This window comes from Pinus tabuliformis, chromosome J (genome assembly GCF_031772625.1).
Source record: "Pinus tabuliformis cultivar Carrire ecotype Pingquan chromosome J, CPIR1, whole genome shotgun sequence".
NCBI classification, from domain to species: Eukaryota; Viridiplantae; Streptophyta; class Pinopsida; order Pinales; family Pinaceae; genus Pinus; species Pinus tabuliformis.
The window spans coordinates 943,277,927-943,292,356 of record NC_142295.1 but is presented as its reverse complement, the minus strand read 5'-3'; the positions used below and the strand labels follow the sequence as shown (position 1 = coordinate 943,292,356).

At 41.4% G+C, this 14,430-nt stretch overlaps 1 protein-coding gene across 4 annotated transcripts in view; it reads right to left on the bottom strand.

Moving 5' to 3' along the window:
- LOC149229901 (mitotic checkpoint protein BUB3.1-like) overlaps positions 1–14,430 on the bottom strand; it is a 349,473-nt gene that overhangs the window by 299,023 nt on the left and 36,020 nt on the right. For 3 of the 4 annotated variants that reach the window (XR_016247977.1, XM_089378775.1, XM_089378777.1), the window contains exons 3-4: positions 9,895–9,977; positions 9,302–9,568 (exon numbers count right to left, since the gene is read on the bottom strand). Coding sequence is in view for 3 of the 4 variants with exons in the window: in XM_089378775.1 (XP_089234901.1) it covers positions 9,302–9,568; positions 9,895–9,977 (350 nt within the window). In the remaining variant the exon portion in view is untranslated. The remainder of the gene's footprint in view (positions 1–9,301; positions 9,569–9,894; positions 9,978–14,430) is intronic. The other variant, XM_089378776.1, reaches the window with a different exon arrangement.

The window sequence follows — 14,430 nt, the reverse complement described above, 5'->3', positions numbered from 1 at the left end:
CGCAATCTCCGAGGAGTGGGAGACATTCGTCCAAAGTATTTTGGGAAGAGCAAATCTTCCAGATTGGGGAGAATTGTGGGTGGCTCTTCGCCAAGAAGAGATCAGACAACTGACCAAGACAGGAAGTAGCAGCAAAGGAGTCTGGGTTAAGAAAGAAGAGGAAGAGGATGTAGCTCTGGCATCTGTGGGGAAGCAGGAGAAGAGGAAGAAAAAGGACCTCTCCAAGATTAAGTGCTTCAATTGTGGGGAACTGAGACATTATGCGAACCAGTGTCTGAGGAAGAAGAATAAGGGAGAGGTGTCTGACTCCAAGGCAGTGCCAACGAGGGCGGAAAAGGAGGTAGAGGAGGATGACGATTGTGCCATGAGTGCTCATGTACCTCTAGAGAAGAGGTGGGGAGACTGTTGATTTGGGGTAGCATCGGATGTGCTCTAAACACAAAATTTGGTGGAGAGGTTGGGGCACATGAGAGCTCCAATACCCAGAAAGGGTTTGGCCAGATTCTAAACAGATCAGGAGATATTAAAATAATTAATATTTTTAATGGAGTCCCTAAGTCTAAACTTAGAGAAAATAAAATATTAATGTGTATTAATATGAATCTGTGTTAGAATGATCCAAAAGAGATGGATCAAGCGAGATCTAATCTTAACCGTTGATTAGGGACTTAATCTCGGTCGTTGATATGTCAACAGGAAAAGTATAAGAGGAGGCTTGAGGGTCACTTGGAGAGTATACCAGAGTGATCAGTCATTCTATTCTCTATAGCGGTGTTTGCTAAGAGAGATAGAATTAGTGATCGGAAGATGCAGCTGAGGGGCATTTGAGTACATAGAGACAGAGAGGCAGAGATAGTGTCAGGAGAGCAACGCGATAGCCAAAGAGAGTGACGCAGAGCCGACCAGGGCTCATGCAGGGCCACGCAGAGGTAGCCGAGAGTTGCGCAGAGCCTGAGAGATGCCAGCGTTGCTAACACAAAGGGCCAAAGGGCTAACGCAGACCCATCCGAGGTGACGCAGGGCCAACGTGAGGCAGAGAGGGGCTAACGCAGTCCAGAGAGAGGCTGACGCTAGGGTTTCTGGGGCAGATTTGTGCTGAGTAGCTGTCGGAAGGATTATCAGGGGTTTTAGCCAGACGATTTGTCAGAAACTGAGAGGTATTACTGCCAAGGAAATTCTCTGTTGGGTAGGCCAGTTTAGGCCCCCAGATTGTACTCTGATATTGCTTAATAAGAAAACCCTCGGATAGTTGCACCGGTTTTCCCACATTGATTTTTTCCTGGGACATTAATCAAAAAATAATGGTGTCATATGGTGTGTTCTTGTTTCTTTTAGTTGCTGATCTGTAATATGTTGAGCATGCACTAGTGTTTATTTTTCAGTGTTTATATTGTAAATAACTTTTTAAGGAAAATAACAAGTAGGTAGGAATAAATCAGATAAAGTGCATGGAGGGTTTCTAACTAAGTAAACTTAGAAACTTCAACAGAGACATCAAGTTGTAGTCAGGAGGATTACAGGCGATGAGGGGCAGGACCCTTGAGGTACCCAAACTCTTGGATCATATCTAGCTACGGGAGCCCCGAGAGATAGTAGCAAGATGAAGAATGTCGGTAAAAGCAAGATGCGGATGAAGCGGCAGAACAGTGCTAGAGTGCAGGGATCTGTAGCAACGCAATGAGGGTTGCAACAGTGCGAGAGGCACAGAGATGGTTGCAGCAGTGCAAGAAGGCACAGAGGTGTTTGCAGCAGTGCAAGAGGCACAGAGTTGTTGTAGCGGCACAGAGTTGTTGCAGCAGCGCAGAGGCAGTAGAGGGAGCACAGCATAGCAGTAGTGCGAGCTTTAGCATTAGGAGGGCTTCTAGCCTGACAAGGATGTCAGTAGTTGGGTGGATCAGTTACTTACTTCTCAGTAACTGAGTTGCAGTGCAATAGCAGTTAGCAGTAGCACAATGCAAAATGATGAGAGGAGGTTACAGTGCAGATGCAGTGTTGGGAGAAAGGACCAACAATAGCACAGATGTAGAGGGAGTTGCGGTACGGATGCAGTAGTGGCAGTGGCAGAGCCATGGGCAACAGTACAAGATGCAGTAGTGCAGAGGATGTTGGGTGGGGAGGCCTAGCATCAGCACAAGTACCGGTGTCATACAATCAGGGTGATGCTCAGTGTGGAGTATTACTAGAGCACAATTCTCGCTAAGAGGAAGTATTGATTTGGGGTAGCATCGGATGTGCTCTAACCATGAAAATTGGTGGAGAGGCTAAAGCGCATGAGATCACCAAGACCCAGAAATCATTTGGGCAGATTCTACCCAGTTAAGGAAATATTAAAATTAATATTTTTAATGGAGTTCCTAAGTCTAAACTTAGGAAAAAAATATTAATGGGTATTAATATAAAATTGGGTTAGAAGGTTCTAAATGACATGGATCAAGCAAAATCTAATCTTAGCCATTGAATAGAGATGTAATCTCGGTCGTTGAAGGACCAACAAGAAAAGTATAAGAGGCTTGAGGGTCAGTTGGAGAACACACCAGAGTGATCAATCATTCGATTTTCTAAAGCAGGGATTGCTAAGAGAAATCGAATAAGTGATCAGAGTTGCAGCTAGGGGCAGTGAGTACGAGGTAGAGAGGCAGAGATAGTGTCGGAAGTCCAGCGCAGAGGCACAGAGGCAGACGATGAACCAGAGGGAGCCACGTAGAGGCAGAAGAGACTGCGCAGAGGCCAAAAGGGCTTGCGTCATCCACGGAGACGCCAAAAGGGCCTCATCATCCACGCAGAGGCTGCCACAATGACGTAGAGGGTCGTAGGGGTTGCGCAGTGCCTCAGAGGGCTGACCCAAAGGGTTTCGAGCTGACGCAGAGGCCAGGACGGTTGACGCTAAGCTTCAAATTGTGATGGAGAGGGTTTCGTGGGGCAAACTTTCCGAATATGTGCTTCCAAATAGAGTGGTATTACTGCCGGATTATTTTCTATGTCGGGTGAGCTAGTTTGGCACCCAATTGTACTTAGAAAGTGTTAAAATTGGCAACTAGGGCCAAACTCCATGTGGGTCATCTTATTAATGACAGCTGATATTTTTCTTGGACTCCTCTCATCGAGAGGTGTAGGATTGATCTAAAGATCATCTGATTCCAATAAGTATTCATGGAGATATGATTTTATTTGTGTTATGGGACAATTCGTCAAGGTCGGCCAGCAACTAATCTGCCCCCTCTTGTGCTCCACGTTTTACTATAAAAGGAGGAGGTCTTCAAGTCATTTACACACTCACTTCTCCTAAGATCTCTCTCCACTCGTTTGGGTTTAGTGGCTAGAGAGGTCAAGAGGGAGAAGCCCTAGACGCAGTTGAAGAACGCAGCCCTAGCCACAGTCAAAGGGAGCTCCAATACGCAGCCAAAAGGAGCCCTAACAGCTGTCTAAAGGAGGCCCTAATCCGCAGCAAAGAGGGAGCCCTATACACAGCCAAGTGGAGGCCCTAATCCACAGATCTAAGGAGCCCTATACCCAGCCAAGTGGAGGCCCTAATCCGCAGCTAAAGGGAGCCCTAATCAGCAACAAAGGGAAGGCCCTCATCCGCAACTAGAGGAAGCCCTACATTGCCCTACCTAAGGGTGGTATGGATATACCCTAGCAGCAGCAACCTAGAAGAGAACAGGAGGAGTTCTGGAGTCTAGACAGCGTGGGAAAACAGGAATCTGAAGTCTGCTACAGGAGGCCGAGTGGCTGAGGTAAGTGTAGATAGTCGTAGGGCTGGAACAGTGATGTAAACTTGGTCCGAGTTTGCTGTGAAGAGGGCCGAGAAGGCTGACTGTTAGGCCGAGTTCCTAAGGGCCAAATAGGTTGCTGTTTGAAAGTTATTTGGGCACATTTTCAGAGGGTTGTTGCTACAGCAATTAGTTGTGCTAGGCTGCACACCATAGCACACAACTAGAGGCTGTGTGAGAGCTGTCAAGGGTGGACAGTACCCTAAGCAAGCAGCGTGGGTGAGGAGGAGACCTATGAGGGTATGCCGCAGCCCTTAAAGGGTTTGTTTGTTGACTGTGGGATGAAACTAGGGCTACTGCAAGTGCCCTAACTAGAGTGCAGCAAACAGCTGTGCAAACAAATGACAGCATGGCCTAATTGGACTATTTGGGCATGTTGGTGTTGCTGGACATATTATGGGACAGCGGCTAGTACAGCATAGTGCTGTCAACAGACAGTGATGGTTAGCAATGCAACAAAATGTAAAAAGGTTGCTGCATGATATGATGCATAGTACAGCACTATGTATGATGCAGCTACATGATTGGATGTAGTGATGATGAGTGTAGCAGTGGCACAACGGGACAGCCATGACATAGTGCAGCAATGGCACAACGGGACAGCAAGCATGTGCAACATGGTGCAGCACGATGAGGTGCAGTATGATGACGAGATGCCGCACTATGATAGGTGAAGAAGTCACCTTGGAGAATCAATTGAAGCAGCTTGTCTTCAACTGATCTCATGTATCATCTTCTTAGAGATGATCTATCTAGATAAGTCAAAGTGTTGACTTCTGTTGTAAATGTACTATCTCTCTCTCTCTGTGTCGTGTTGAGATTGCAACAAGATGATGGAGCTTAGTGAAAAGAGTCGCCTTCACTAAGTGGGCCCGCAGGCAAATTATGGCGCAAGTTCTATTTTTTATCACAGTGTGGGTGATCACAGTGTGAGTGATCACAATGTGGGTGACCAAAGTGTGGGTGATCACAGTGTGAGTGATCACAATGTGGGTGACCAAAGTGTGGGTGACCACAGTGTGGGTGATCAAAGTCTATTTTTAGACTGGCTGTCAAAAATAGAAAAGTCAAATATTATTGTCTCATAATAATATTTGGACTATAAACTTGATCTTATTCTCTTGGAGCACTTCAGTTTGAGCTACAGATGTGGCCCATGCAGCTGTCAGAAGGAAGTACGCTTTTCTTATGAGTCAGTTGAGTTGTTGCATGCATGACTTCAGTTAGAACTCAATCAGTTGAGTTTGGTGGAGTTGATTGTGGAGTTGATGGAGTTGTGTTCAGTTTGACTTGGTTAAACTAGTTGTAGTTAGTCTAACTGCAAATAGACTAATGATGAGTTGTTAAACTAATTATTAACTCATAATACAACTATAGAATACATCAGTTAACTCAGTTGCATGTCAGTGCATGTTCAGTTCAGCAGGGACAGGTGTTAGAGAATCAGATTGCTATCAGTTGTGACTATAGTTGTGCATCAGATCTTGCATAATCAAGGGATTGAGTATGCCAATGAGTTTGCTCATGTATTTGCCCAGTTTGTAGCTTCTGCTCACGTCTTACACATTGTGAGTGATTCTTTGGAGGTGAAATACGAGTTTGGTAGACCATTCTCATTCATTCTTGAACAGGTATTGAGCAGTGGAGGCAGGCAAGCAGTGGAATAGATTTGGAGATCAGATCTTAGCTGTATTGTATGTAACAGGTGGAGCTGGTACTGGATTGCTTGTGATAAGCATTGTACTTTGTAATGTTACATGGTCTCAATCATTAATGTACAGATAGTGTGGGGTTTTTAGCAAGATGCTTTCCCCGAGTTACATACTGTGTTAATGTGTGAATGCTCTTGATGTTTTATTGTTATTGATGCTGCTATATTGATGATCAACGTAGAGGAGCTTATGTATTGTGTATGTATTCCGCAATAGTACATGATCAGGATAATCTCTGTTGAATATGTGTTAAATTATTCAAAATTTCTACATGCTGAACTATTGAAGAACATATAGGAAGAATTGATCAAGGGTTTCCCCACATTAGAGTTTGTCCCTGGCTAGCGCCACATCTTGTGTCCTCTTGTCTTGACTTGTATTCTGCGATTTATGTTTATGTTCTATCTGCAGTCTATTCTAATATTGATGTGATTGCTAATTTAGAAAGATATGTGAAAATTGAAATAAATTGCTCTAAGCATAGAACATACCTAAAATTTAACAGAAAGACTGCATAATAATATAACCCTCAAAATTGTTGCACTGGTTTTTCCAGGGACGATTGTCCAAAAATAACAATGTCACTCGTGTGTTTTTTCATTCTTTCAATGGTTGATCTATAGATGGTTGAGACTGTATTTTGTTTATTTCAGTGTTTATATGGTTAAATAACTTGTTAGTAATTTTACAAGTAGGTGAAATAAACCAGAGAATACAAATAAAATTTATAACGGGTAATACTTAAAAATTTCAACATTTATAGATTGGCAGCATGAGGGTAGTCTTGTAGTGTGTTATTCTCATCTCTTTCTTCATTCTATTCAGGGCAATTGTCTATTGTACACTCCCATACTCATCCATAAGAAACAGAAAACATATGAAACACAGTTTGATGTTCAGAGATTCATTGTCATTTTGCTTAATTCTCTTCAATCTTACATTAGTATTTTCAGCTAGAGAACCGTTGCATCTTTTGGGTGAGATATTGGAGGTTGCTTCCTTGACGAAGCTCTAATCGTATTGTGGTTCTCTATGGCAGTAAAGCAGCTGGGAGGATTCAATCCCCTTTAGTTTCTTTGCTTATGTAGGTTATATATCTGGAAATTATCTTTTGTATTTCTGGAAATAAAGGTGAAAAACTGCTGGTAGATAATTTATCATTGTAGATGTATTAGCTTGTTTGTTCTAGTGTTTTTGTAAGTTGTGAACCTAAATTTAACGTATGCTTCAGCAATTGTCTTCTCTTACTGTTATGGGTTTTCTTGAATGTATTTAATCTAAAATCCTAAGGTTTTGTGGCATGTAAGTGCTGATTTTACTTTTACTGGTCTACTCTAAAAGATATCAACAGAACTTATTTTACGTTTACAGCAGTAGTACTTGCAGGTCTGTAGGTTAATCTTGCAGATTTGAAGGTACAAATCACAGATTTGCATACAAGATGAACATTGAAAACGGTAATATGTGTGCAAATCTGTACTTCTAGCTTCTTGTTTGCTTATCTAATATGCAGAAATTTTGTTTACAGGAAGCTCTTTTGCAGATCTGAGATTTTTCCTAGCAGGATCTTACAGATTGGAAGGTACATATCACAGATTTGCAGGAAAAATGAGGTTTAAAAAGGCTATGTATGTGTAAATCTGTATTTTAGCTTCTTGTTCACTTATTTAATATGCAGGAATTAAATTTACAGCAAGCTGATAGGCATATCTGAGACTGATTTGTACATGTCAGATCATCAAGGATGTCACTCCTGTGACTAGTGCATGCTAGCCCGAAGCATGGAGGATCCAAATCATGATGAAAATGATCTGATTCCTAGTTACTTTGTTACCGGATGGTTTCAAACTTTAATGGGTTGGCTGGTGCTCCATTACAATATAGCATTAAAACAAGACTGAAATAATCATCTCCAATACATTTTGCATTTGATGTTAAAAAGAAGAATCAGTGGGGCACGTCCTTTGTAAGTGTCCTATTGTGAGGACCTTTTGGGCATGGTTACAAGCATAACTCAGTTCCCTATTTGCAACCCCCTACCTTGACAAGGATCCATTTAGGCTATCCTTGGATACTCAATGATTGTTGTAAATATCTATAGCACACTATATGTAATATGATTGTTTATATATGATCGTTTGCATTTGCCTTCATTTTGAAAAGAAGGTACGTAGACTAGAATAAATAGAAGGGGCTATAATTGATGTAATTTTCTAAAGTTTCCATGGTTTATCGAGTAGTTTTTTTGTTAAATAAAGATGTACAGCAGTATACCTTCCAGAATCATAGGCATAGGCTTTGGGAAGGGTGAATAAACCAAATTCTAGAAGACAATTTTGCCTTTTTGGGATACTTGACCAGTAATTTGCAGCCAGACTGTACATTATTATGATTATGCTAACTGGCTCAGCCGCAACCTATTTTTAATGCAAATATTAACCATTACCATAAAAAATACATATGTCCAAGTGCTATCAAACTAAATGCTAAAGAAAAATGAGCTACAGTTTAAAACGTAATAACTATTTGATATCTCTAACAAACAAGCTTACACATGTGTATATGACTGTTGATGTTTGTAGCTCAGACACATACTTTCACACGGGTCCAAGTGTCTAGACGTGTGAAAATCGTCTAATTGACTCTTAACCTTAGCAACTATTTTAATTATTAAAGTAATTTATTTTTATGAGAAAACTGAGTTTTAATCTAATGAAATGTAAAAGTTATTTGCATTAGTGAATTAGAAAAATCTCAACCATTGATCTCGAGGGATGTTGATATCTAATCTCAACCATCAATTACTTTGGAGATTAGGGTTGTGAATTTAATCATAACTCAAACTTATAAAAAGAAGGTTAGGCTAAGGGAGAAGACACGTTAATGAGCAAAAGACATGATGAGGGAATGAAATCTCAGAGATTGGGTAAAGGACTTTCATCCAAGTGTGCAAGGTCCAGGGGAAGAGTACAGGAATGATTTCCAACAGCAAGATTATTTCCCAGCAGAGGCCAAGCATCACAAGAGATTCACAGCAGTAGTAGCCACCTGTGTGAGTCTGTGCAGCCGATTTGGATAGTCACACATGCCACGCAAGGGCAGGAAACAGCTGCACAAGTAGGCAGACAGCCACATGTGCTGTGCGAGGTTTTGCTGACAGCCACATGTGCCGCAGATTGCCATACAGGGTTCGCATGTGCATGGACAGCAGTACAGCAGTCACACATGCCACGAGCAGAGGTGCAGGTTCACACGTGCAGGACAACAGCAGATCGCTGGGGATGATCAAGAGGTTTTTCTAAGGGTGGTACAGGCCATACAGGTGCCCAGTTTTTTCAGGAACATTTTGCTGTGATTTGTATCTTTCAGTTGGGCCATTTTTCCAGCAAGGGAGCCCTTGTATGCTTTGAGATTAATTAATGAAAAATAGATTTTGGAGGGCAGAAAATTTCTGTGTATTTGTGGAAATTGGTTTAATTTTTTGCTTCCAATGAAATTTATTTATTTGCTTCCAATGAAATTTATTTAGTTAAAATCCCAGTGTTACTTTTTATTCAGTAAAGCTGAAATTGAATTTAAGATCAGCAAGAAAAGTTACTAGGAAATAATTAGTCATTTACTGGGGCTAGAAAATTAGCAATGACTATATTAAATATTCCCTCTATTTTGCAACAATAAAACCAATAAGTGTTTGCCACAATCAGATATAAAACTCAAACATATGTCAAGGATTGTTCATTTTGAAAGAATATCTTATAAAAAAAGGGCAATTGTAACAAATAGCAAAAACATGAAATCCAATTAGGTAGTGAAAGGTACCCTGACGATTTGGATAGCAGCAAATAGACACAGTTTTATATTTCAAAGGGGATCGTCTTTCTTGCATAGGCCTCGACACATTACGAAGGTCATAAACATTAACTGTTGTAATACCACTAGCCACAACTAGATAGTAGCCAACGAGTGACATACATTCCACAATAGCCGATTGTTCACATTTGTGAACTGCAGTTCCTTCATTACCATCTGCAACACGAGCATCCCAAAATCTTAAATTCTTATCCCAGCTTCCTGTTATTATTTGACCTACACCACAAAAACATTTTAGTTCACTGTAGATGCTTTAATGTATACATGAATTTATAGCAACTAACATAATTAACTTCAAATTCAAACACCTCAAGAATTCAGGAAAGCGAACCATAGAAATATTATCCTAGGAATGTCAATAGGGAAAAGAGGTACTTGTTGAAAGTACACTCACCTTTGGCTATAACATATACAATGTTTAAATTTTCAATGACTCCATGGGGTTCAAATTAAAACCAATGGATTGTAGCCGTTAATAAAATATTTCATGTCAGTAATCTTCATCCCGAATTAAAAAATAAAAATCAAAGTTATTTGCATACCTGTAACCTCTGAAAATTCAACACAATTTACTAAAGCCTCGTGCTTCCCCAATACTTCTTCCTTTTCAGTACTGAAATCATACCTGATAGGTTCAAACATATTTTAGACATTATAATAAAAACAATCTATATGAATACTTGTGCTGGAAAAAAAAAATTAATACAGTAACAAACAATCCCTCAAAATGGATTTCCCGAATCAAAAGAAAATTGCAAATCCCAAATATTTGCCATAATTTATGGTCTACTACACAAGAGCTTTGACAATGTTAAATACCATGAGCAGGATCCAATTAGATGAAGAGAATGTAATGAGCTTGTTGCCCTTCAGGCAATTCGCATAGAGACACACTTGGCGTGATTTATTGCTACTTGGACAAGATTTTCTTATCAACCTAGACTTGCTATTCTCCACAGTTGAGTTACACTCTTGTGCTCATCAGTCATTCACATTGGTGTATCATTTCCCAATGCCCCTGATCTCAAATGTGCTAGATGATACGTAATGCTGCTTTGACTAGTGATTGGTATGGTTTTATTGCTTAAACTGCTCATCTGCAAAAGATGCTGAGGTTTCATCTTTGTTATATAGATGTCAGCATTAGATGGATTCTTTATCACTTTTAACTTAGTAATGTTAGAAAATCAGAAAGGCAGAAAGATTTTCTCTTAATGATAATTACTTGTGATTTCTTTGAATTATTATTATCTTTCTTATAGCAATTACCAAAACCAAAACACGAAGATCAAGGACACTAGATGTAGGTGCACAGCCAAGGCAAAACCCCTATGTAGGGAAAACCCAATCAAAAACTCTTCCTTTAGTAATTCAAATGAGATAGACCAAGACCCTAAACCAACAGACCTTCCTCCTCCACCAAGTCAGCTTTCCAATATGTTTTAGCACACTTCAGTAGTCTCTTCTTGTCTAGCAGCTTCAACCCAGCATCAACCCAGAAATTTTGACCCCCAGCTTCACCAGCAGCTGCAGAATTTCGGCCTCCTAGCAACTGCAGAATTTTCGGCCCCTCCAGCAACTTCACACGTGTGGGAAAAAAAAAGAGAATTTTCAACTTCTTATGCTTGTGAAAGACCCTCTTCTCCTTCGCTATCCTTTTCCTTCTTCTTCGTTGGAATTTGCACTTTTTCTGGCCCCAAAAGTTGCAAATCGAACTTGTTGTGAGTGAGTTGTTGATTTGGGGTAGCATCAAATGTGCTCTAGCCACGAAATTTGGTGGAGAGGTTGGGGCACATGAGATCTCCAATACCCAAAAAGGGTTTGGGCAAATTCTAAACAGATCAAGAGATATTAAAATAATTAATATTTTTAATGGAGTCCCTAAGTTTAAATTTAGGGAAAATAAAATATTAATGTGTATTAATATGAATCTATGTTAGAGTGGTCCAAAAGACATGGATCAAGCTAGATCTAATCTTAGCCATTGATTAGGGACTTAATCTCGGTCGTTGAATCGTCAACGAGAAAAGTATAAGAGGAGGCTTGAGGGTCACTTGGAGATCACACCAGATGATCAGTCATTCTATTCTCTAGAGCGGGGTTTGCTAAGAGAGATAGAATTAGTGATCGGGAGAGCCGTTGAGGGGCATTGGGTACAGAGAAGGCAGAGAGTGTGCCGGGAGAGAAGCGCAGCAGCCAAGGAAAGTAACGCAGAGCCAGCAAGGGCTCACGCAGGGCCACGCAGAGGTAGCCAAGTGCTGCACAGAGCACCAAAGTGTGAAAATTCTATCGCTGCAGCAACTGATTTACTTTTCCTACTTATTTCATCATAAGTTATTCATGAAATTACTTCAACAAACATTAAAATAAATACTGCTGCAGATATCACATCGTAATACAAAAACAAAAATATGCACATATCAACACAGTGATTTTGGACTAATGTCCCGGGAAAAACCCAATGTGGGAAAATCGGTGCAGCAAGGGAGGATTTTATTATTCAGCAATTTTCTTGTTCAACAAGGTGCCAAACTGGCTTACCCACAGATAGACAAACTTTCAACACTTTCCTAAACCCAGCGTAGGCCCTACTGACCTATGCTACACGCTGAAACCCTCTACGTCAACCTGAAACCCTCTGTGTCAGCCTACTGAGGCTCTGCACAGCCTCTCTGGGCTTCTGCGTCACTCCTATAGCCTCTGCGTGGATGACGCAGGCCCTTCTGGCTCTGCGCAGTCTCTGTTGCCTCTGCGTGGCTTCCTCTGGCTCTACGTCTGCCTCTTCTGCGCTAATCTCCCGTCTCTCTGTTCCGTACTTGCTGCCTCCTGACTGCTCTCCAGACCACTAGTTCAATTTCTCAGCAAACCCCGCTCTAGAAATTGAACTGACTAGTCTCCCTCAGTGTGTTCTCCAAGTGCCCCTCAAGCCTCCTCTTATACTTTTTCTGTTGACATCTCAACAGCCGAGATTAAGTCCCTAATCAACGGCTAAGATTAGATCTGGCTTGATCCATGTATTTTGGACCATTCTAACACAAATTCATATTAATGCACATTAATATTTTATTTTCCCTACGTTTAGACTTAGGGACTCCATTAAAAATATTAATTATTTTAATATCTCCTGATCTGTTTAGAATCTACCCAAACCCTTTTTGGGTATTGGAGATCTCATGTGCCCCAACCTCTCCACCAAATTTCATGGCTAGAGCACATTCGATGCTACCCTAAATCAATACTCCCTCTTAGCGAGGACTGTGCTCTAGCAATATTCCTCACTGAGTATTACTCTGATCATCCGGCATAGGTACATGTGTTGATGCTATGCCTCTCTACCTAACATCCTTTGCACTGTTGCATCTGTACAACAGCTCCCTCTGCATCCGTGCTGATGTTGGTCCTTTCTCCCAGCACTGCATCCGCACTGCACCTTCCTCAGCATCTGTGTTGTTGTTGGTCCTTTCTCCCAACATTGCATCTGCACTGCAACTCCCTATGCATCTATGTTGTTGTTGGTCCTTTCTCCCAACACTGCATCTGCACTGCAACTCCCTCTTCATTCGTGCTGCTAACACTCTACTTCTAAAAGGGGTTCTTTACCATCCCCATCTTTTCCTTGAAGTAGTCAAATTTTGACTTTCCAAGGGCCTTGGTGAGGATATCTACCACTTGTTCCCCTGTAGGAGTGTAGCCCAACTATACAGCTCCATGTTGGACACAATCTCTGACAAAGTGACACCGAATATCAATATGCTTTGACCTATCATGAAATACTGGATTCTCAGAGAGTTTGATGCAACTCTGATTATCACACATGATCCTAGTCACCTCCATATTTCTTCTTAATAGGTTTACCAGCAATTTTCTAAGCCATATGGCCTCACACGAAGCTGTGCTTGCTGCCATATATTCTGCCTCAGACGAGCTCAGAGCCACAGACTTCTGTTTCCTACTGCACTAGGAGGTTATTCCTGATCCAATGTTGAAACAATACCCAGAGGTACTTTTCCGATCCACTGAACTTCCTGCCCAATCTGCATCAGTAAATCCACTCAACCTGATATCCTTCCCCTTGTTGTACAAGAGCCCATAATCAACTATTCCCTGTAAATACCTGAGAACATGCTTGGTTATTGCCCAGTGAGCCCTCTTTGGTTCCACCATGAACTGACTGAGGATGTTGACAGCGTAGCAAATATCTGGCCTGGTATTGACTAGATACATCAGGGACCCTATGAGCTGTCGGCATAGGGAGGGATCGACATCCTTGTTTTTTGATGCATCAATCTTCTTCCAATTGGTGATCATTGGCGTAGCCATAGGTCTATAGTCTCCCATCCCGAACCTTTTCAGAATTTTTTTAGCATACCTTCCTTGCCCAAGGAAGATTTCTCCTTTCAGTTGCCAAACTTCCAACCCTAGAAAATAGTGCATTCGTCCCAGATCCTTCATATCGAACTCTATGGCTAGATTCTTCTTGCAGTCTTCAATGAGTCTGGACGATCCTGTTAGGAAGAGATCATCCACATATAATACTAAGATAAGTGGCTCGCTCTCTACGACCAGATAGTAGAGATTCAGATCCACATCACTCTTGACAAACCCCATCTTTTGCAAGTAGCCATCTATTCGACCATACCACGCTCTTGGTGCCTGCTTCAGCCCATACAAGACTTTCTTTAGTCTACATACATGAGACTTCTTCTCATGAGTTTCAAAGCCCTCTGGTTGTTGAATGTATACTTCTTCTTCTATTACTCCGTTCAGAAATGTTGTTTTGACATCCATCTGATGGATCTCCCATCCCATCTAGGCTACAAGAGATATCACGGTCTTAATAGATGTATACCTGGCTATCGGGGCGAAGGTTTCCTCATAGTCAATCCCTTCCTTTTGAGCATACCCCTTAGCCACAAACCTGGCCTTGTATTTTTCAATACTGTCGTCCGCAGCATATTTGATCTTGTAGATCCATCTTGAACCTACCATAGATCTGTCTTGAGGCCTTGACACCACCTCCCAGACATCGTTTACCATTATGGAGTTATACTCCTCCACCATCGCATCTAGCCAGACCT